Below are 24,703 nucleotides of genomic sequence, written 5' to 3' on the forward strand. Positions count from 1 at the left end.
AAGCGTGGAAATATCCAATCCGATGATGACTTCGAATCTGCTGAAGTGTTTCCAGAAAAGTGTGCCCTATGCATTAGATGTTCAGCCAATGGTCCGTGACTGAGGCTGAGACTAGATCTCTTCTGATGTGTTACAGCTGCACTCAGTAACTTTGATTAAAAGTTGGTGGATCTATTTATTTACTTTGAAAGTAAATTAGTTATTAGTGAGAAGAGCTTATTAGTTGAGACTAATTAAGATTAATATTTCTTTTAAGGAGTGGGGAACTCTGGTACGGCGGACAAGACCGGATCGGGGTACTCTGGTGCGGCGGACAGGACCGGATCGGGGAACTCTGGTGCGGCGGACAGGACCGGATCGGGGAACTCTGGTGCGGCGGACAGGACCGGATCGGGGAACCCTTGTGCGGCGGACAGGACCGGATCGGGGAACTCTGGTGCGGCGGACAGGACAGGTACGGGGAACTCTGGTGCGGCGGACAGGACCGGATCGGGGAACTCTGGTGCGGCGGACAGGACAGGACCGGATCGGGGAACTCTGGTGCGGCGGACAGGACAGGACCGGATCGGGGAACTCTGGTGCGGCGGACAGGACAGGACCGGATCGGGGAACTCTGGTGCGGCGGACAGGACAGGACGGGATCGGGGAACTCTGGTGCGGCGGACAGGACCGGATCGGGGAACTCTGGTATGCCGGACAGGACTAGACCGGGGGACCGGATCATGGAACTGTGGTGGCTTGGGGGCCATGACTGCCGGGGGACTCTGGCTAGGCGGCCATGACGGCTGGGGACTCTGGATTGGCAGCCATGATGAACAGAGTGGCCACCATCAACGTGGGAAGAGCCAGCTTACTGCCCCCAAACATTTTTTGAGGGTCAGCATCCTCCTGAGACAGCTGAGATGGGCCAACTGGACTGCTGGATCCATATTTGGTCAGTCGTTCTGTAACAATGAAAGCAGGGGAGGCAGCGGATGCACATGCAGTCAGACTTAATAAAAAAAGAATAAAGAAACAAGGACCCAAAGTACTCAAACCACGGGTACACAAAAGCAATATCACATAACGACTGACACTACACAACTTGAAAGGCCTCAAATACAGAGAATTTAACAAGATGACAAGGCACGCCTGGGGAAGACTAATTAACACCAAAAACAGACTACAAAACACATGACATAGACAGGAAGTAACAGCAAAGTTCACAAACACGGCTAAACACGGAATGGGATTGTGACATTATTAAAAGGATACACCTTACATTTCAGCCATTTTATCATATATAAAGTGCGAGTTCGAATGATAAATTATTTTCTGTTCTCCATAACAGTTCTATATAAACCTGCTATAATCTCAGCACTTCGGATAATGTGAAATTGTATATCCGCGGTTTGACAGCAGGTGGCGCATATGACTTCCGTCGTATTTTCACACAAAATGAAACCTAATGTGCGTCGTGAAGAGCCTGCGTGGGACACTTACTAACTTCGTGGAGCAGCAGGCTATTCACTGCAGTTTTTTCATTAGCATCTGTAGGTTCAATGATGATTAAAACGCCAAAGGAAATCATTTAAATGACTTTTCATAGCAAATCATTATTTTTAACTGGAAGGAGTTGGACAATTGTCTATATCAGCTCAGACTGAGTCAGTACGTCAGGCCGCGAGCGACGTTTTGGAGTCCCCTGTCCTACAGTAGAGGCGCCAAGAGAGTATGAATTGAAACAATGATAGCTCCTATAGATCTTCTTCTATTCGAAATGTATTCATGTTGGAGGCTAAATGAAAATGTCATGCACAATACAATGTAGCTTTCCCATATATTATGATTAATAAGGAGATATGTATTGTTTTACAAATGATGTGCATAGGGGATAATATAACATATCCTACAGTATAGGCGCTAAGAGAGTTTCCATTTAAACAATGATAGCTCTTCCCTATGTTCTCTAAGATGTATCATGATGGAGGCCAAATTAAAATGTCACATTAGCTTTCCCACACGTAAAGGAGATTGGTTTGATCTAAAGCGCTGGAAGCAAACAAACAGCAGTCACGGTGCGCTCCTCCTCCGCGCCATGTGCTTTCCCCTGAGCGGAGGAACAAATGTGTGTCAGTAGGGCAGAGCTCACATGCAGCAGCCATTTCGATGTCAGATGAGTGATACAGAGCACCAGGGTGCAGCAGCATCACAACAAGAGCGTGACTGGCGAAGATAGAGGGCGCGAGTCGTAGTCATCGGCATCGAATGACAAAACAAGTTAAAGGACGTTGAAAGGAAGGGGAATAACTCGCGTGTGACGCTCGTGCGTGTATCAAACTAGCTGTGCACACTTCGGTCTTGGGGAAGGACACCGGTACACTGTCATTGCTGTAAGCTTCCTTCAACGCTCAGCAATGTACACGAGGCAGTGAGGACACAGCTTTGCACGGATACCTGAAGGACTTGCTTTGGAAGTGTTCTAGCTCTGACGGAATTGAAAATCACATGCAGTTGCTTTAGCAACACCAGGGACAGAAACCATGGACCACAGTCCAGGTGAGTTGAGAGAAATAGAATAACTGATGTATTCAATGTTTCTTTTCGTGGCATTTTGATATTAGCCGGCTACTCCAATTCACTCATCGCATATTGTCTATGTTGGAGTGAACTGTTCATTTTTTGAAATGCTCGTAGTTTGGATTACATTTTTCTTTTATTTTTTAATAAATCATAACGATGCTTTGAAGTGGGACTTCACGTCGATCCGCATCGCGCAAATTTGGCAGATACTTCTGAAGCGGCATGTAAACAAACTCACGTGCTGCCCGTTCGGCGTATGTTCACCGTTGCGCACGTTTTCCCACAATGAATCACTTGTTCGTTTGAAGTCTCGATATCCTTTACCTAAACAAAGTGTTACTGGTGAAAGTACGAGCAGCCTTGACTCCTGCTGTATGTCCGGCAAACTGATCGATGAACCACACGTGCTTTACATTGGGAAGTTCAGTGGTTGGTAACGTTATATTCGTACTCGGATGACTGATGGTTATTGTCATTGAGCATTCGGGCTCGTTCTTGCATATCAAAAACTGTTTGCATTAACATGTAAAAGCACAACATTTATCCTGATCACGAAAATAATCTTTATAGCCTCTAAGGATCTGAAGTCAAGTTCGGTAACAACCACTATGTTAGATCGTATTTTTACTAGATATCATATAGATAGTATTGTTATTAAAAATGTAAGAAAACATAGTGTACTTCAACCTTTTCGTTTCAAATGATAGAGTTATGTCCATGGTGTCGTTATGGTGCCAGTGATTTACTAGAAAGCCCTTACAGCCCAGAGCACATTCTGCATGCCATCACAGCCTACTGCAAACTGCATCGTGCAATTCATACACATCGACTTTCTCTTTCACTGTCACGGGGATCAACTTCAAAGTCCACGTGCAACGCCTGATTTCCCTGGCACCCCTACCCCCTTGCTTTTTTGTGTTCTGGCAACCCGTGTTTTATGTAGCCTCTTAAGAGTGAAAGAGGGAGATTGGTCACTGGGTCAAAGAGGCAGTTAAGTTTTCGCTATGTTGAATTACAATCGTACACTGTAGATGGTTCTTTTGGAGATTGACCCTTAACAATAGAGTGATGCAAGATGTTTCATGTGTAAATAAGGTTCATGTGTATCATGAAATCTTATAACAAAGAGGTTGTGCCGGATGTGACCAAGTTTCTTCATGGAGATATAGTATCACTGACCTACTTTTCATCAGCACGGCACACGTATCTGAGGACAACCTGCTTTTGCACAAACCTTAAAACAAGGGGCAGAAAATAAAAGCTTCTCGTCATTGCCCTAACTATAACTAAAAACTACGCAGTGTCCTAAATGTATAAGCAACACACATCAGTTGTAAGTGTTAATGTGCATAAATGGTAGGTGAAGCCTAGCAGCTTTTACTGTAATCATTAATGCAATCTGGTAGGTAGAATTTCATGTTTCTTGATCATTTCCCCCGGGTACAGTCACTATGAGGTTCACCACTCATTTACAATAAATAAATGACGTCAACTTAACAGCTCTTATGTCGAGCAAACGTGATCGTGCACGTTTATGCATGTACGCCAGTTCCTGGTGACTCAGTAAACAATAGATTAAGTATGTCTTTGGTTTCTGTTTTTAAGCCCCACTTCAAACGTGAGCAGCGTGCTGGCAGAGTTTGACTGCGGCTGTTTTCGACACGGGACTGCGGAAGGAGGCTCGTGTTTTCACTCTGTCTAGAGCGCATGTGAGCTGGCGGTCAGGTGTCTGGCAGCCCTAGAGCGCGTTCCCTGGCACGCAGCCATGGAGCGCGCATTAGGCACTGAGACTGCGCCTTGGCTTTGTTTTTTCCAAATCGAAAGCGAATTGTTCTTTTAAAGGATTCTGTTGTTTATGTGTAAAATACATGACATGTTAGAGACCTAAACAACTTTTGACACACTCTTCTGTCAAGGGGGCAGGACTAAATCAAAGATCTGAAATGGTGATATCATGAAGAAATGTCCAATCCAAATTTAACAAGCCTATTCGTACAGTTGAACTGTTTATTTTACTCAAGGATGAAACGTGACAAATGTATAAGAACATTTATGAAAGAGTGACTGATAATTCAAACGAATCGACACATTGATTCTTTCTGGCTCCAGTGAACTCCCAATGTTACAGTTGCACGTGAGTCAGTTTAGCTTTTTGTCTTTGCTCTTTTCTCACATAACATCTCACATTTAAATCTTTGCCTGTCTGAGTCATGAAGCCTGAGTGTAGACCAGAGTTCACATGCGAGTAAAGAGTCACTTCCGAGTTTACACTAACATCCGAGGCCATCAGAGGCAATGTTTTGATTTTTTCACCACACATTTTGATGTATCATATTTATTTTATTGTAGATGTTTCAATCTCAAAACCATTTTGGGCGAAATAATTTCAGAGGAATATAAATAGTTTTGTTCTTAAATGTTCTGGCAACCCTACTGTTCTATGTGCGAAGCCCATACAAGCCATGGATGTAAACATGAGCTGTCCCCATTATTGCCAGGGCAGGTGAACCTGTGCTTATAATTATTGGAACTGTTACCTTGGACAAATGATCAGCTAAATGTCAATCGCCGAACAGAAATCAGTAAATAACAAGACCAAGGCTGCCCTGATGTTGTCCTCTCTTTGATCTTTGCTTTTTACACCATCGCGCAGGTGGAGGAGTGATCCTCTATGCAGCAAGCGCTAGCCCCAGTCCAGGAAGCCCCTCCAGTGGGTACCAGACCCAGTCTCCATGCTCTCAGCCCTCATCCCCAGAAGAGGTCTCCTTCACGGAGCTTGACGCCCCTAAGAAAAGTCCAACAAGAATCATTGGGGGGAATAAACTGGTGTTTCAATTTCCCGAAGTAGGCAGCGGTGCTGCTGTCAACCCTGTTACGCCAACCCTAACATCAGGGCAAAATACATATTCCCACCCCCTTGTCGGCAGGAGACCTTTACCAGGGTTCACGGGTACCTTTACCAGTGAGTCCTATTTTAATCATTCTTCTAAAATTCTAAAAACGTCATGTTGCTTAACGCTGCCCATTTGTGTTTCTATAGAAACAGGTGGCATGGTGTTGCTTTGCAAAGTATGTGGGGATATTGCATCAGGTTTTCACTATGGTGTTCACGCATGTGAGGGCTGCAAGGTAAGAACACACACACTTTGAAAACAGTGTCTGATACTGAAGTAGCTATTGTGCCTTTTCTTAAATGTTTTACTCATACGTACTCTGATCTCGTCCTCAGGGTTTCTTTCGCCGCAGTATCCAGCAGAACATCCATTACAAGATGTGTGTGAAGAACGAGAACTGTTTGATCATGAGAATGAACCGTAATCGCTGTCAGCACTGTCGCTTTAAGAAGTGTCTCTCTGTCGGCATGTCCAGAGATGGTATGTTCGAGAATCAAACCATTATGAAATTATATAAAACTACTTTCTTATCCCGGTAGGATGCTACAGCGAGCATCATTTTCATCATTATTCTTATTGCTTATTGTTACCCTTTTGTCATTTAAATCCCGTAGGACTTTCAAAAGAAGATATTTTTAAGAATATCGGTAACTGATCAACAGTGATACCCATTCACTTCTATCGTATAGACCCAAAACCAATCCAAGTGAATGGGTTGTTCGGTTGCCAACATTTTTCAAAATATCTTATGTGTTCTGCAGAAGAAAGAAAATCATACATGTTTAAAAAAATGTAGATTTTTGGGTCTATCCCTTTAAGCAAATATTTATGTAATATCATGATAAATGCACTAAAAATAAAAAAACAGTGTTGGTTAAAAAAAAGGACGATCCCAGCCATCTAACTTTGATTTTAACAGTTGGATTTTTCAAGGCAACAATCTTTGCATGCGTATTATTCTCCTTTATATTTTTCTATTGCACACACATTTGATCCCTTCTCTAGTGCTCTCATCCATGGCTTGCACACTCTGTTTTAGCAGTTTCCCATGGGCACACCGAAATCCCACAAGTCATCACTCACTGTAAAACGGCAGCAAATCAGGCTTATTTAAGGAACTGGGGACATAAAGTGCATGAGCACCTCTTACACTGCAGTTCAATATGTTCTCAGGTATTAAGCATTTTTTTATTGTACTGTAGGATTTATAAAGAGTCAAGTGATAGGATTTACTAAACGACACATTGTGACCCAGAAGCCAGCAGGGTTTGTTTCAGTTAAGTCCAACATTTGAAAAACATAATGAATCAAATATTTCTCATTTTGTCCTCTAGCACACAGGACAGTGTTGTCTCTTGGGAGTTTTGTAAACTGGGCTAATAATAAATCATTTTTTTCTGGGGCTAGTGTACATATTTAGGTGACCTAAAAAGCTAGAAAATACAGCATGTGAAAATTGAACTTCTCCCTTTTTGGTACTTGAACTGTAATTATGCGTTTACATTTTCAATTATTTTAAACGCTGAACTGATCTTTATAATACTCTGGAATTGCTGCCATCCTTGACTGAAAAAGCTACACGGCTAAAATGTATCTTGCTTAGAATCTGAAGTGTCTAACCTGTACCCCGACTCCTGTAACAATCATCTGATAGCAGGACTTCATGCTTGTGTTAGCTGTTCTATGTCAATGAGGGCACCCCTTGTTGCTCAACACTAGCATATCCAATATAACCATATCATGTTTCCGTTCACCTAACACGTTACACACTTTAACTCATCTAAAACCTTCCCTATTCTTTCCTTTCACTCATAACCCATTACAATTTTACCTCGCGGCAAGATCTGTTTTTCTGCTTCTGTTCATTACTCCATCATTCCTTGACTCAATGACATCACCATTGCTCTGACTGACCCACTTCCCAATGGGATAAAGAGAGAGCAAATGAGGGACCAGGCTTCGGGAGGTCTAGCTATACAGTACCAAGATCTATAAATAACTGAAGATAAGAGAGGTGGGAGATGTGGAACAGAAAGAAGCTTTTTACTCATCGCACAGTGAGCTTCAACAAATAAAATATGGTGCATGTGCGTTGATCACTATGGCGTTATCCTGTTGAAAAAATCGGGCAGTTTTGTGAATATACCAGCATGATCTCACAGGAACTTGGACCATTTGACTCGGCCACCTCATAAAATAGTTACGAATTGCCATGCTTGTGTTAAAAATAGTAAGAGCAAAATGACCTTCTTTTACACCTGTGTAGCATGTTATATTTAACAACGTCCCAGCACTTTTTGCACAACTTGAATTTTACCCCAGTGTATAAAAGAAAAGCTTTTCTGGTCATACACGTGGGATTCACTCGCTCAGTAGTTTCTCTTTCTTTCTATCCTAGCGGTGCGGTTCGGACGCATTCCAAAGCGCGAGAAACAACGACTGCTGGACGAAATGCAAAGTTATATGAACAGCCTCAATGAATCAGCGTCCATGGACGGTACCACTGACACCCCCAGTAGCCCGAGAGACAGCCAATCAGAAGAGGCCATCTCACAAGGTTGTCACAACATCTTTGCGAACGAGGAGAAGTTTGCGAAGATTAGCAATGACGACATTAATAATAACAATCCTTCCGGCTACACAGAGTCTCTCACTCAGTCCACAACAAGCTGTCTCACCCAATCCAGATGCCCCACTGCCAGCCTCGACAACAAACCAGCAATCCACGTTATTGACAACAGTCATTATAATTTCCCACAGTCCTCCAGTCCAAGTCAGGGAACCGCCCCGCCTCAGAGCTGTCCGTCCGATCACAATGATTATTCCTCCCAGATGTCTTGTCCATGGAGACCGAGTCCTGGCACTAAAGTTTTGGTATGTGTTTAGGAAAGTTTGCGATTCTTTATAGGATGCGTGTCACAGCACTTTGTTAAAAGCTTTTTAAAACATCGTCTTTTGGTCCCTCTGTAGGCATGTCCTCTCAATGCTTGGCCCGTCTCCTCACCCAGTTGCTCAAGTCAGCAGGTTTGGAAGGCTTTTTCTCAGTGCTTTACTCCAGCTGTTAAAGAAGTGGTGGAATTTGCCAAAGGCATCCCAGGGTTTCAGGCCCTGAGCCAACACGATCAGGTCTTGTTGCTAAAGGCAGGAACCTTTCAGGTGAGCAACCTCAATCTGTTGCCAACCTGTAGCTCAACAAGTAGAGCATTTTGTTAGCAGCGCAACAGTCATGAGTCTGATTCCCTGACATATGTATCTGTAATATACAAAAAATTAGAAAATAGGTTAGATTGTTTTTGGATAAGATACTTGTTTCTTTATCAAACTATATCAGTTTCAGTATCAACAAAATATGTTTTTTATCTTTTGGTGTGTTGCAGGTTTTAACGGTGAGGTTCTGTTCACTGTTTGATGCCAAGGAACGCACTGTAACATTCTTAAATGGTCAGACGTACCCGCTGGCATCGCTGCGAGCACTCGGCATGGGTGGTCTTCTGGATGCTATGTTTGAGTTCAGCCAGAAGCTGGGGAACATGAATTTGGAGGCGGACGAGGTGGCACTCTTCATGGCTGTGGTGCTGGTTTCTGCAGGTATCTTACGCAGACAGAATGTGTGTTGAATGGCCGTGGTTTAATTTAATTGATGTAATACTATAGGCAGTTTTCCAATTGCTGGTAAGCAACCTTTGTGTCGTTTGGGGCGGAGTGGCTCAGTGATTAGCACTGTTGCCTCACACCAAGAAAGTCCTCGGTGCGATTCCTAGCTGAGAGGGGAAGCCTTTCTGTGTGAAGTTTGCATGTTCTCCCTGTGTCAGCGTGGGTGTGCTGCAGTTTCCTCACACAGCCCAAAGACATGCAGGTCGATTAAGGATTCCAAATTGTCCCCCCGACTTCTATTTAGAACAGAATTGTGTATAGATTGACTAGTTATCGCCATGAATATAGCCTTAGATGCTGGAATGGCGTTAAGAATGAAACAATAAATAATGAATTTAGATGCAAAGACTATTCCAGTGTTTGCTGCAATATTTTGCAGTTTTTGGACAAAATTAAGGATATTATTGCATATATGTTATTTTCTGTTAAGTCTGCCTCAGAATGAATGGCTCTGTTCACCATCTTGGGTAAAGCTATTCTTAAAGCCAAGCAAAATGTCCATTAGCAATATATAAGTATTTAGGTTTTTGTGTACTGTAGTTAACATCCTTAAACAAGCTAAAATTATCCAAGATGCTAAATAATGTTTATGTGTGAGATTTGAAATTAGATTTTGTTTTGCTTTATTAATATGATAATTCACCCCAAAAGTCATGATTTGCTCACCCTCGCATTGTTCTACACCTAATAAATGTCTTTGTTCTGTTGAACACAAAGGAAAAATGTTAGTAATGTTCAGTTCCGTGACATCATTCACTACATAGTAGAAAAAAATATTGTATTTTTTTCCAACAAATCTGATATTTTGAAGAATTTAGAAAGCAAACACTTCTGGGGTCCTTTGACTACCTTGACTATGGTAGACAATAATGTCTCAGAACTGAAATTGCAAACATTCTTCAGAATATCTTATAAATGTCAAATGTCCAAAGACATTTACACAGCTAATAAAACTTGAGGGTGAGTAAATAATAACGGAATTGTCATTTTTGGGTGAACTATTCCTTTAATAGACCGTCAATACAAAGTTTTTCTAACAGAGCTATAGTGTTAACAAGGATACACATAAAGACATCTTTCTTCTGTTTCTGTCAGATCGTTCAGGTATATCAGACGTGGGGGCTGTGGAACGGCTTCAGGAGGATTTGATAGGTGCTCTTCGCTCTCTTATTACACACAGAAGACCAGACGACAGCTCGCTGTTCCCCAAACTGCTGCTGCATCTACCTGACCTCCGTACTCTCAACAACCATCATTCAGAAAAACTCCTCGCCTTTCATATTGACCCCTGATCAGAGACCTGAAGAATATACTTTCATCAAACAAATAAGCCATGTGTTACTCCGCCTAAACATCTGACCGGGTTTGACAAAGTGTTCATATAAATATTTTATATCAACATATATGGAATGGACAGTTCAGATTATGTGATGATGGTTGTTTATATAACCACCATAGTAACTATAAACATTATGAAGACATTTCTTACACCAGATGCTTTGCATTCATATTTTCAACACATACAGCCTTTCAGATAGAGTTCTTATATTTCATCAAAAATTAACCATCGGGCACTCAATGCAATAACTTAATTTACAGTAGAACATTCCTACATCCCTTTGTGGACTTTTATAAATATTGTTTTTGTTGATGGCTGTAAAAACCTCGGTGGTAAAACTTTCTTATAACTGTATACAGTAAGATCAGCCATTTTCAGTTAAGTACAATGAGTTGTGTAATGAAAAGTGGCCTGACTTTCTTGTATTTAACCAATGTCATTTACATTTTGCATGCTATTCACAAAAGAAAGTTTTTGAATCAGAAAGAATTGTAGTTTCAAAGTTTCACCTGCATTTAAATGTATATTTGGAAATGGATTATGTCTTCCCTTTTCCATAGAGATGACAAATTATGTGATATTAAAAGATTACCTTATAACTTTTGCAAGGCATTAGGCGCAGTATTCATATTTTCTACATTTTTGTTGAAAAAACTTTTATTAAGCATTATTCCTTATTATGCTGTTTATTATGCTGTTTTATCTACAAAAATACCTCATAAAATAGGCTTTAGAAGTATCAAAATCATCATTTAGTAAGTTTATTTTCCACACAGCTTTCCAGTGGATTTTATGCATTTGTGCTGCTTCATCCATCTGTAAACCCCGAAGAGTCACGATATCTCCAAAAATGTGTGGAAATGTATTGCCTCAAAACGGTTGGGTTTATCAACTTCATCATTTAGAGTAAAGAACACTAAACTCAAAATAATTATTTTTCAATAAACTTTGTTACATTTATTTGAGTTTGGCTTTGAACAATTATCAATGTTTTCTTGAAGGTACAACAGCCGTGCCTTCATATCAAACAGTTAAGATTTGAAATGAGTCTATTTTCCTCGGCTGCACAATGGTAACCTCCTATAATCACTAATGTTACAAATCTCTTAAAATAACTAAATGGAACAGAATGCTAAACATTTCAAAGCCTCATCCCATTGTATTCTTGATATAAATACGTTAAAGCATGCTTCCTGAAGCTCAGTGGTGATGCCATGAGTGTGGGGATTACACATACTAAGAAACAAATGTATAGTATCATGTAAAGTCACTTTGGATAAAAGCATCTGCTGAATGCATAAATGTAAAATAACACTTTATTTACGGATTTACTTCCGTTATCCAGTCCCAACAAAGCATGCTGGGAATCGCTCTGATGTCATTCAATGATATAATTAAAAGATTTTAATCAAGTCAAGTCAACTTTATTTGTATAGGGCCTTTTACAATTTTCATTGTTGCAAAGCAGCTGTACAAGAAAACATATTGACAATATGCAAAAAAAGTTTATGCAAGTCAAAAAAGGTGGAAACACAGAAGACAGACACAGACACACAGATTCTGACACACACAAAACACTCTAACAGCACGCACCAACACACACAGACACACATACAAACGTGAACAGACAGACAAGCAGACACACACACAGACAAACACGTCCACACCAGGATAAGGAGAGAGAAACACAGGTCAAATATAATAAGACTATAAATTCCTATATGCAGTGTTAATTTAATCAAACTTTAAAATCCTAGCAGGATCGACTATGCATTTAACTATTCAAAGGAATTGCTGTGTTTCATGAGGAATCAAGGAAATATAAAGTTGCGTATCATCAGCATTACATTGAAAGCTAAATCAGAAGAGCATAGGCCCTAAGACTGAGCCCTGTGGTACACCGTACTGGACTTGCGATTTGCGTGACACATTATTGAAAACGGTCGGATAAATAAAATCTAAACCATTTCAAAACTATTCCCTTAATGCCGACATTATTTTTGAGTCTATGTAGGAATGTGCTGTGGTCAATGATGTCGAATGCAGCACTAAGATCTAGCAGCACCAATAAGGAGATAAAACCTCGGCCAGACACCATAAGCAGATCATTTGTAACTCTAATCAGAGCAGTCTCTGTACTGTGATGTGCTCTAAATCCAGACTGGAAATCTTCATTGATGTCATTCCTTTGGAGGAAGGAACATAATTGAGTTGAGACAACTTTTTCCAGAACTTTAGATAAGAAAAGTAGATTTGATTTGTAGATTTTAAGTCTGTAGTTTACTAGTTCTCCAGGGTCGAGATTGGTTTTTCTGACAAGGGGCCTTATAACAGCCACCTTATATGCATTAGCACATGTCTTGGTGTCAGAGATGAGTTAATAATGCTAAGAAGAGGATACATAATTTCTGGGAGCATCTCTTCAGTAGATTTGTAGGTATAGGGTCTAGCATGCATGTGGTTGATATATTATTATCTAAAATCATTAGATCATCTAAAAGAAATAATATAAATTTCTCCTTAGGGACACTGTAGTTTGTTTAGTGGGTTTCACTTCTGATTGCATAATTTTTTCACTAATATCTTGTATTTTATTTGTGAAGTAGTTCATAAATTCATCACTGCTGATATAACGCTGCCGATTTATTTTTGGTTAATTTAGCCACTGTATCAAATAAAAACCTAGGGTTGTGCTGGTTTTCTTCTATTAGTGATGAAAGGTAGGCAGATCTAGACGTTTTTAGGGCTTTCCTGTATTTTTTAATACTATCCTTCCATGCAGTACGAAATACCTCTAATTTAGTTTTCTTAAAGTTGCGCTCCATTTTTCGTGCCGCTTTCTTCAGAGCCTGACTGTGTTCATTATTCCACGGTGTCGGTCTGTCATTTTGAATCTTCTTTAAGCGCAGAGGAGCAACTGTGTCTAGCGTTTCCGAGAAGATGGAGTTAAAATTTTCAATGGTAAAGTCAAGATCTTCAACGTTATTACTCATGCTAGAGATTTGAGACAATTCAGGCAAATTATCAAGAAACACACCTTTTGTAGTTGAAGTTATTGTTCTACCATATTTGTAACAAGGAGTTTGATTTGCACCCATAGGGTAGTGAAGCAAGCATATAATACCAGATTATGATCCGAAATGTCTTCGCTCTGCTGAAGGATTTTTACGTTGTCCACATTTATACCGTAAGGTGAGTGGGTCCTGACACATGTTTTCTTATGCCCATGGAGTCAAGAGTGTCTTTAAAAGCCATTCCTTAAGCATCTGTATCTTTATCTACATGGATGTTAAAGTCACCAACAACAAGGTCACTGTCTGTGGCCAGTACTAGTTCTGATAAGAACCCACCAAATTCTTTAATAAAATCTGTGTGGTGCCCTGGAGGCCTATATACAATAGCCAGAATAAATTTTAAAGATGTTTTATCTGCAGTATTAGGTGTTGATACATGAAGTACCATGACTTCAAAAGAATTGTATTTAGGATTAGATTTCTGGGAAATGCTAAAAGAGTTACTGTAAAGTGCAGCAACACCTCCCCCTCTGCCATTTAGGCGAGTATCATGTTTAAAATAATAATCTTGGGGGACAGACTCATTTAAAGTAATATAATCATCTGGCTTTAGCCATGTTTCTGTTTCTGCTCCCTGACCACCAGTGAGTGAGGGATTTCTTATTTTGTGCCACTAGAGCTCAAAATATCAAAATTGTTAAACACACTTAAAAGTTTTAAGATAAATGAACCTTTTCACAGTTCTGAGTACATTTAGCTCATTTTAAGTGAGTAGATTATAACTGTTCGGGAATACAGTTGTGTTGCCCAGCAGCTCCTATAGCAAGTGTTGTTCGGCCAAGCCTAAATATATGAATTTCTATGAAATGCTTCAAAAGCTTATTTTGTAATGACTGTAACGTTAGTTATCAAAATAAATATGAAAAAATCCAGCAATAAATGTAAGTTATGAGAGAACCACTGACCATCAAAGCCAGAAATAGGAGAGAGGAAGGAGCTCCCTCTCCTGGCAAAATGTAAATCAGAGGACATGTGGGCTTATTTAAGACAAATCTCTCTTAAGATAAAGAAACAAAGAAATAATAAATAAATACATATAAACCCTACAGCCATATCTACCAAAGATTTGACCCCTGACTGAAACGTCCAGACACTTTTGTAACAGACCCTTAAACCTTTAATGGTCTTAACACACAACTCATTACCATTACAAAACCAGTCTTACAAAAGCAATGAAGTCACCATTTCACAAATCACATCCCAACTATCACATGGCACATTACATTTTTCTTTATTTAATTTTATGTGACATTTTAATACTGTTTATGCTGCGGTATATTAAAATCACTACTGATATTTTGTTGAATGGTCTTATACTTTTGATTATGAGTGACACATTCATTTCAACCACCTCATCGCATATCACAACTTTTATTTCCATCCATAGTGAAATACATTTTTGGGTGAGTTGTATTGATGATGGTTGATCATTAAAAATGTAAAGTAATGTTTGAGCTGCCTTTACTGAAAATATCTTGCCAGGACATTAAATATCTGAGTGCCATTGTTTTGTCTCAAGAAATGCAAACCTAATGCTTTTTTCTAAGGCATTTTAATAAAAACAACTGAAATATCCTATTATAACTAAGGCATAGTCCCGGTTTAAACTAAACCTTGTTTGTGAAACCGTGTCTTAGAGCTTTGCAAATTAATCTTTGTGTCATAACAAAACTATTGTCTCAAAATAGAGTTGCATGACAGAATAACCCCTGTGTGTTGTAGGTGGTACAGTCGCACTCACTCTCATCATGTTATCTGGGACATATGGACGGTGTGGGAGGGGGAGTGGTGTTTGAGAAGGATTAACCTGAATGGATACTATATAGGAAGCACACTTTCAGCACACATGCAGTCTGAACCATAGTAAGGTTCCCAGAATGAAAACCTGTATTCAGTAGGAAAAAATTGCTTAAATTTCTTTGACTGTGACAGTTTCCTTTGGTAATCGGTAAAGCAACAGAACACTTGCGAAACTACAGCAGAGATGACACAGAAGAAGGTAAGAATAGTTTTATCAGTTACTGAGAATAGAATAAAGCACATACTATAACATACTATAGAAAAATCATCAATATTCAATACAGTAGTTTTCAATTTAACATCACAAATGTAACCTGGAAAGACTCTACAGCGGCATATTTCTATAAGAAGATTATTCTGGCTATTTATAGATCCTGACTCTGTCTTCTGTAACAAATGTCAACGGCTAATCTTTCGGTTGTGTTCTAAGATGTTGTCGTCTACAGAATGTCATTTTCAAAAACGCTTCTTAAGACAGATCTCAACATTGATCAAATAATAACTGTTCACATCTTCACTGGTAGGCTAACAGTGCAATGTGAACTTAGATTCTAACACAAAACATTGGTCACTGTTAAAATTGGTCAAAAATAATCAAATTAAAGTAATGAACAGTGAGACTGCAGCATTAAAGCATTAAAAATATGACACGGCTAAAACTAATATTATGGTTTGTTTTAGATGTGTATAAAATATTTTAGGTTCAAAGACGCTGTATTTTCCACATACCGTGCATCTTTGTATCTCCTCTTTGCTCCGCCTCTCTGAAAGGCGCAGATTTTTAACAGAAATCATCGCTCTGAAAAGCGAGGTGTGCTTTGATTGGCCAGTTAAACAGTGCATAGTGATTGGTCTGGGTGAGCATTAGCTTTAAGATATGAGGCATCTTTTGTTCAGACACTTTAATTTTTGCAATTTCACGTGTCTAACACATGCATGTGGAACTTATGACACGCCAAAGACACAGAAAAACACGTATTCGCGCCATATGACCCCTTTAAAAGCTAACGTATATATTTTGTATCTTAACACAGTCAATAAAATAATGTTAGCAAAGCATGTTTAGACAGTTTTAAGCATGTTTGTATTCAGTTTACTGACTTCAATAGACACATTACAGTGTGACCCGAAATTTTGTTACTTTCAAAAATGAAAACTGTCTTGTCATGTTTTTACCATAGACTGGTATAAATACGGTATTACTGACCTGTACATTGTCAGACTTAGATTAGATGTCATTATGAGAAATAAATATCTACTTTTAATTTGTGGTAAAAATTTGTTTTTGTACAGGTCACCCCGGCTCAAACTGTTGAAGGAAACATTCCTCCAAGTTATGAAGAGGCGAACGCAGGTTTTTTTTTCTAGTTTTATTTCCTGCATAGTTTTTGATTTCTGTTGTAAACTGTTGTTTTCTCATCTCATCTTAATCCCTTTTTCTGTCTTTTTTGGTAGGGTGTCCTGGTTACTATGGTGGTGGGACATTTTCTTGGGAAGACATGTATATTAGACAAATCTTTATACGAAAGGTAGCCATTCTGAACTGATCTAAACATATAGGCATATGAAATAGAAACTAGAAATGTATCATGATAGAAACTAGAAGCTGTTTTCTTACTGTTGCAGGTTTATTCAATTCTGATGTTACAGCTCTGTACAACATTGGCAGTTGTTGTTCTCTTCACATTCTAGTGAGTAACTCAATTACTTTACATCTTAAATTTATATAACAAATGCATTTTCATGGAATTACTTAATCTTTTATAATAAATCAGTTATTGTTTATTTATGTTTGTATATTGTATGTTTGTAATTGCCATTATCATTTGAGTTCCCATTGTTCTAATTTTCTTCTTTACTGCATTTATTTAGTACTCCAATGAGGATGTATATTCAAACCCATCCTGTTTTATACTCCGTCTCCAAGTATGTAATTTTATTATTGATTCAAATACATTTTCATTATAAATCTGCATTAGGTTAAATAATATTAACCTTATTCACCCTAATGTCATACAAATATGTACCGTATCGGTGACTGATCTCTACCAGTTGTATTTTGCAGTCTTCTGTTTCTTGTCACATATATCTCATTGGCATGCTGTGGTGATTTAAGGTCATTTGTTATTATACTGGTTAAACATTCAATATATATGAGAAATAAGAGCAAAATATAACAATGGCATCTATTTTATTTTCAATACAGGAGGCAGTTTCCATGGAATCTTATTCTACTCACAATTTTTGTGAGTATCTGAAAAACATTTGCAATTTTAACAATAAAAGTCCCTTTCAAATAATCATTTCAAACTTATTTTTAACTGTGCGCCATTATTATGGAAGTTGGCAGTGTTGACAAGGGCTCTCTCTTTCTCTCGATTAATTGTTAAGCGTTAAATTCTATAATGAATTTAAAAGTACTGTATTGTGCACTTTATTTTAAAAGTACCGCTATTTCTTGTGAATCTCAACTTAAACATTCATTTCATCAAATTAAACATAAAACCAAAGCTATCTGCCACTGACAGGGCATTAACCATATAAAAAAAGAAGTGAAGAGTTTGGTTTGAAAACAAGATAACTCCATTTTAATTTTGTTCAAAAATAATGTTTTTTATGTTATGTATATTCTGTGGTTAATTGTGTTAGCTGTATTTATTTATTGTTGGTTAAATCAAAACAAACCAACTGCACCAACATGATGGAAAATTGTCTTTTTATAAAAGTTCTCTTATTTTGGAACCAAACTCTTTTAGTTATAACAATTATTGATGTTATTGTATATAATTGATTATTGATATATATCATATTAGGAAATAATAACTCATAAACTTTCCAAGCCCTATATACATTTATATACAGTATATATATATATATATATATATATATATATATATATATATATATATATTCACATATTTCACATATTATTTCTGTTTACTTCGACTCATCTTTAACTAATTCATATTCTGTTATTTATTCGCATGTTCTCTCAAACATTGTGTCTTGCAGACTTTAAGCATGGCTTGCATGTTGGGCTTTATCTCCAGGTAATGAAACATACAGTGTATTGTGTGTTGGCATGCTTTCTCCTATGTAAGAGTTTCCATATGTGCCAACATGTATCCATAAAGGAGCATTTCACCTTCAAAATAAAAAATTCTGTCTACTTTTTACACGCTCTCTTGTCATTTCAAACCTGTGGGGTTTCTTTCTTCTGCAGAACACATAGGAAGATATTTTGTTGGTACAGAACAGCACAGTCCCCCATTCACTTCTATAACCAATGGGGCACTGTTAACAGCATTCTTTAAAATAGTCTCTTTGGTGTTCTGCGGAAGGAAGAAAGCCATACAGGTTTGAAATGTCAAGAGGGTGAGGAAATGATGACAGAATTTGTATCGAAGGTGAACTGCTTTAAAACTACATTATAATGTTTTATCTGTTATTTCCAACAGTTTCTACAACACAAAGTCTGTAGTGCTGTGCATAGGTGTCACTGCCCTGGTGTGTCTGTGTGTCACCATCTTTAGTTTTCAGAGCAAGGTGAGAGAATTATGAAAACACACACACACGCACGTTTATGTATTTGAATATTTGAAATTTGTCCCAAAATATGGTTATGTGGGTAACACACACGGACGAGTGGTATCAAAAATGTAATATTTGTGTCTCCGCAGATTGACATCACGTCTTTCCAAGGTCTTCTCTTTATTCTATGCATGGTGATGTTTTTCTGTGCTCTGGTAATGGGATTGGTGGTTCCCTTTGGCTATGTAAGTATCTATCATTAAACATAAAGACTACAGCACAACTTTGGGCTTCAGCCTAGTTTAATGAACTGAGATACTGGCAGGCTTTTAGTTAATAGCTCATCTGTTTTCTCTTGTAAAAAGGTTCCTTGGTTACATGCTGTGTATGCCAGCATAGGTGCTGTTGTCTTCACCATGGTAAGAACAGATTAGCTTTAACAGCGTTATTGTGATGACGGATATATACTGTAACAATTAATAATTCATTTCTTTTTTTTTCTTACATCGTTCTAGTTCTTGGCCTTTGATACACAGCTGTTGATGGGAAACAAGCAGTACACCATAAGTCCTGAGGAATATATCTTTGCCACTCTAAGTCTTTACCTGGACATTGTGTACCTGTTTACTTTCCTGTTGGATATGTTTGGAAACGGAAGAGAATAAAACACTGTTGGTAAATATTTCCTGTTGTGTACGATGTTAAGAGCCATTCGTTTTTTTTTTTGTATAAAATGCGATCTTTACCATACTATAGGATGAGGAAAATAAACAGTACAAATGATCTCACCCTTACAGAAAAGACACAGGAAATGTATATGTCTAAAAAAACAAATAAAATCACATGATCAATTTTGTTCCAAAAACACACATTTACCATGTTGACAGATTAGGTTTGTTTATGAATAGTAGCTTTTATATAGTTTTTATTTTTGCTAATTTATTTATTGGATGAGAAAGTATGGTACCATTGACATTTACCAAACTTTATTTTTATACCAATGCGCGTTTTGTCATATAATTATCATGTCTAATATAAAATATATAAATGTCATTTAAAACAATATAGAGTATCATATTTACATTTATGCATTTGGCAGACGCTTTTATCCAAAGCGACGTACATTGCCTTATCCTATACATTTTACATAGGTATCTGCAATCTCCTGGGATCCAACCCTGCGTTGTTAACACAATGCTCTTACCACTGAGCTACAGGAAAGCTATATACTTATCATATACTAGTATAATTATATACCCCATATAGTGTAACCCCCTACAAGGGTGGTTTCCACTTTATGTTTCCACTGTTGGTAAACCTGTGTCCTCCCCTATGGGTGCTAGTCTACCTCATTACAGTGCATCCCTCAGTTAGAGCTTCTTGCTCCACCATTGCCACATGCGTTCCTCCTTCCCAGCGATATGCACATGTACATCCACATGGGTCAAAGTTTGGACACAACTGACTGCATGTGTTTCCTGTGATCCTAAAGTCCCTTTTTAACCTAATTTTAATGCTTTTGAACTCTTTTTGATTATGAACTTCTGTATTTAATAATGTGTCTATTTAAGTAAATGATGTGAAGTGCACTTGACATTTCCAGAGTACTCTTTAAAAAGAAACACAAGATGCATATCATGAAGTTGTTTAAGGGGACACTCCTTATATTGTAGGTGAATATTAAAAACAGTCTACAAAAAAGTACAACCAAGATGTTTTTATTATTACAAAAGGAAGTTCAAAAGAACAATATGGTTCATTTTTCCATCAAATGAAGAACAGATATAGAAACTGTGGCACAAGAAGACACATTGCTGGCTAGCAACTCTGATGAACACAAACAAACCAATATGAAAAAGTATCTTTAGCTGTACAAAATGTGTTATAAATAAGAAATATGGTTTTAAAAAGCAGTTCAAGAGACGAGTCATTTAATAAGTTCAATATCAACATCACAAACCAAGTGACCGCTGCACCGCTACCAATTTCTATATATCAAACCTAAACTTCAACATTTATTCTTTGAGGCACATTGTACAGACTCTCAACTCTGCATGTTCAAAACAATAACTTGCAATGGTTCTGATGCTTATGGCTTTATCTGATAAACACCTTAGACACATCATGACAGAAGCTATTCCTTTTGAAACTATGAAATAAGATGATCAGGTTGAAATTGATTATTTGCTCTGGAAAAAAAGGCATTAAACTGTCCTGCTATCATCTTCCATATTTTAACATTTTAATGTGTATCAGGGTATAAAACATTCCCGGGAAATGTCACACTGAATGTCCAGTACCATTCCCAAATTTAGATATATGAATGTGATTTAAAACAACATGAATTATTTGAAACCATGTGAGTATTTCATACAGGAGTAGTTCCAAAACAACATTTTATTTGTGGTTGATATTATTCACCAGATTTAATAAAAATCTAAAATAAACTACATGGTGTATTCATTAACAATAAAATCACATTCCCAAAGTGGGCAAAACATAGGAAATGAAAATAAAGAGAATTATTTTAATGGCCAAAAGCTTTAGTTTTTCTCTGCATCCCAAAAAATGTGTGTTTCAGACCTTATCAGATCCATTATCACCGTTGGATCTAAATCACTTTAGATGTAACCATGATGCTTCTTGGTGGGTGGTGTTGCAATTTTTGGTAGAAAAAACAATTGAAAAACAATCTTTGGAAACACGAATAAACACGAATATCACATGAATGATTGACTATAGTTAAAGTCACAGTGATGAGGTATACATCCATTTGAACCACTTTAAGTTTCATTTCAATGTATCCTATCCTTAAACCATTTTCCAATAAAAATATTGCCAAAAAGTATAGAAAGTCTAAATAAAACCAGTTGTTTTTAGAGCAAGACCATGGCTTTACATTCATACAATGTAAACAGCACTTTTGTGTAGCCCTTAATAGAAGTATCATTGGCATGGCTTTTTATTTACAGTATATAAGCCCTTTTTATTATGTCAGGCCGCATCCTAAACTGAACAAAAACTGAATGGTCTTTTTAGATTAATGATGGTATTATTATGTTTCATTTAAGATGCACAATTATCTTCGAAGCACACATTATGGATGGCCAGGAAAGAAAACTTCAAGTAAAACAACATGCGTTTCATGGGAGTTGCACGGAAATGAATCCAACACAGTGGATTTATAAACAAACACGATCCAACATACACAGACAGTTCCTTCCCTATAGCCAGAGGATCTGTTGACACATTTAAAGCTTTGCCCAAAACACTACAGTTGATAAAAATAAAAAATGTACTGTACATTAAAAACAAATCATTTAAAAACAAGACAGCAGCATGAGATAAAAAGTGACGTCATATTGTGAAGAACTGCTTCGGTCCTTTATGATCCTGATCAAACATTTTATGTATTACATCAGCACCAGCAACAAATATCTGTACACCACTAAAGTCCAGATAACACAAACACAACCCAATGAGGCTCCTCCACTGTACACAACATTGCCATAATACTGAAAACAGTTTTGTTTAGATATCTAATCATCAAACACGAGACTCATGAACAACGTAAATCACAAAACAATACAAATCACAAAACAGTCAATGGTCCAAATAACAACAATAAGGCAACTTTGCTTACTATCTCTTCAGCACTGTGAATGTTTATTGGGATGTGTTCATTAATGACACTAAAGATTGGATTATTATGTTCTGTCTATAACTGTGACCGTGATGAAGATCAAATGACAATAAATGAATGCAGAAACCGAAACCTAACCCTTATGTAATGTAAGTCGCTTAGGATAAAAGCTTCTGCCAAATCTCTGCCTGAAAAATAGTCTCTGTTTATCCACAGCTATGGACATTGTTGTTCTCATTTGAAATGCATTGTTTTTCAGTTTTCCTAATCTATCCAGTTCAGTCACATGACAATGTCTGTCGGAGGGTGACTGTTTCTTACAACCAACCCTAAACCTAAACAAAACTGCAGCTTAATGACATTGCTACACCCTTAAAATGCTTATGTTAAAACAACGCATTTTGTGTGTTGTCCTCAACATGGTTTTGTCTGGGAGAACACATGTTGTTTTCATTTTAACATTCATTTATTTCACACAAAATCAACACAAAATGTGATCAAATAACACATAATGTGTTAGATAGCATAACACAAACAGTGTGTAAATCGTTAACACATCTTTTTTAAGAGTACACATATAGGAGAGGCCTCATCAGGTCATTATATTATCATTAGTTCTATAAAATATTTGGGATACTAACAAAACTTAAAACCACTTAAAGTCACTTCCTATAGAACGCTATCCTATTTATGTCAGATTTGTAATCTGAAATCAGATTGTTTTAGGTATGAACAAAAAGAACAAAGTAAAACAATTACATATATATTTTTATGTCAAGATATGAAAATATAATTATAAAATAAAAGACTTTCAAACTTTAATTTGTCTACATTATTCGCAATAGTTTTCATGATAAGTGTTAGGTTGCGTGGGGGAAAACACCTTCTTAAGCACTTAGCAATTTTTTCAGTTAAATAAAATGTACATGCGTCTAGAATAGTGTCCCAGTTTTCAGTGACAAGAATGAACTCTGCCTATTTAAACCATGGTATTAAATGCTAACTGGCTAGCTATCTTACCAGCAAGCTAATGCTTTCTATCCATATAATTCTTTTTAAATAGAAAGTCCAAATATTTGTAGTCAACCACCTAGTTAGATTACATCTGATTTAAAACTGGGAAGCGATGCCCACGTTAGCCTTTTTTTGATATACCTCATAAGATTTTCACAAAATACTAATAAATATTCCGAATATGGTTTACAGATGACCAATAAAATGTAATTCCTTATTTAAAATGGATTAATAAACCCAAATAGTTTAGGTACATTGAAAACAATCTGATAAACTGGACATATCCTTTGCTAAAACAACAACTGACTTGGATGCAAAACTTTCCCATGTGAAGTGAATGATGTTGCTCTAGGAGACACTGTGATTGCCTTGATATCTTCAATATTTCTCTACAGTTTTTTTACAGAAGTGGCTTTAAATGGTTCTTCTACTAACCGCAAAATTTCAAAAGAACAAATTAAAAAATGAACAAAATAAATTGTTCGCATCTCAAACCGTACAAAAATAACTCATTGCTGCTGACTGAAAACAAAATAACATAAAGTTGCATATCTTACAAAAATAAAAGACACTGTGAATTTGTGTTTTGTCTCTTAAAATATAAACATTTGTCATGTTGTGTGCAAAAAAGGACACATTGTGTTTTTCCTTACCTTACCTTCTGTTTTTAACTTTGTTATCAAAATAGATCAGAGATAGGTAGCCCTTTCATGCAGTCTCCCACCTTTGATTGAATGACTCCTGAAGAGAGAGGAGTTAAACGGGGATGTCTTTTTTATGACCGTTTTTAGAAAAACTAAAATGTTCCTTTTGTGACCAGTGTCCCCTCTGGTACTCTTTGTCTGTAGAAATGTGTGAATCTCTTTGAGATTTCCTTAGTCCACAGCACTCACTGCCCCCTCAGAGGACCTACAGTGGGTAGAGAATGGACAGAGCTTATCATTTCTCTCATATATCTATCTGTATATCTATATACAGTATATAGTGAATTATATACTTAAAAACGACTCATTGCGTTTTCAATCTCATGTTAAATTCAAATCTCCTTTAAAGTTGTACCGAAGCTGAAATGGTCGTTTCAATGCTCATCATATAAAACTGTACAGTACTGTACGGTATACAGTATTAAACGATATCAGTGATATCAAATACTTCAGTCACTTGTGTTTTTATACACTCCCAGAGTCTCATC

At 37.4% G+C, this 24,703-nt stretch overlaps 3 protein-coding genes across 4 annotated transcripts in view; 2 read left to right on the forward strand and 1 right to left on the reverse strand.

The window, feature by feature from the left end:
* The first annotated feature begins 1,437 nt into the window (after positions 1-1,437).
* Positions 1,438-11,863, forward strand: nr1d4b (nuclear receptor subfamily 1, group D, member 4b). The gene is made up of 8 exons (XM_079482845.1): positions 1,438-2,538; positions 5,216-5,524; positions 5,603-5,691; positions 5,792-5,936; positions 7,855-8,330; positions 8,427-8,612; positions 8,834-9,044; positions 10,206-11,863. Exons 1-8 carry the CDS (start codon positions 2,523-2,525, stop codon positions 10,400-10,402), a joined length of 1,629 nt encoding a protein of 542 aa, XP_079338971.1. The 5' UTR covers positions 1,438-2,522; the 3' UTR covers positions 10,403-11,863.
* Positions 11,864-15,281: 3,418 nt separating this feature from the next.
* faim2b (Fas apoptotic inhibitory molecule 2b) lies at positions 15,282-21,293 on the forward strand. Of its 2 annotated transcripts, XM_079482784.1 has the most exons (13): positions 15,282-15,522; positions 16,617-16,677; positions 16,779-16,852; positions 16,950-17,014; positions 17,196-17,249; positions 17,389-17,439; positions 17,530-17,569; positions 18,336-18,373; positions 18,782-18,869; positions 19,004-19,099; positions 19,220-19,273; positions 19,370-19,529; positions 20,006-21,293. In XM_079482784.1, exons 1-12 carry the CDS (start codon positions 15,508-15,510, stop codon positions 19,517-19,519), a joined length of 786 nt encoding a protein of 261 aa, XP_079338910.1. In that variant the 5' UTR covers positions 15,282-15,507; the 3' UTR covers positions 19,520-19,529; positions 20,006-21,293. The 2 variants fall into 2 exon arrangements, with proteins under 2 accessions (XP_079338910.1, XP_079338909.1); XM_079482783.1 differs by having other exon boundaries at positions 15,297-15,522; positions 19,370-20,626.
* The window catches only part of rbms2a (RNA binding motif, single stranded interacting protein 2a), a 32,161-nt gene continuing 28,015 nt past the window's right edge, over positions 20,558-24,703 (reverse strand). Inside the window, exon 14 of the mRNA XM_079482782.1 lies at positions 20,558-24,420. The gene's annotated coding sequence lies outside the window, so the exon portion shown is untranslated. The remainder of the gene's footprint in view (positions 24,421-24,703) is intronic.

The sequence above is a fragment of the Barbatula barbatula genome (genome assembly GCF_947034865.1).
Source record: "Barbatula barbatula genome assembly, chromosome: 20".
NCBI classification, from domain to species: Eukaryota; Metazoa; Chordata; class Actinopteri; order Cypriniformes; family Nemacheilidae; genus Barbatula; species Barbatula barbatula.

Coding starts and splice junctions, on each gene's coding strand:
- nr1d4b (XM_079482845.1), top strand. Junction 8,331..8,426: donor GTCCTGGCACTAAAGTTTTG/GTATGTGTTTAG, acceptor GTCCCTCTGTAG/GCATGTCCTCTCAATGCTTG. Junction 9,045..10,205: donor TGTGGTGCTGGTTTCTGCAG/GTATCTTACGCA, acceptor TGTTTCTGTCAG/ATCGTTCAGGTATATCAGAC.
- faim2b (XM_079482784.1), top strand. Junction 17,015..17,195: donor GTTGTTCTCTTCACATTCTA/GTGAGTAACTCA, acceptor GCATTTATTTAG/TACTCCAATGAGGATGTATA. Junction 19,100..19,219: donor TGGTGGTTCCCTTTGGCTAT/GTAAGTATCTAT, acceptor TCTTGTAAAAAG/GTTCCTTGGTTACATGCTGT.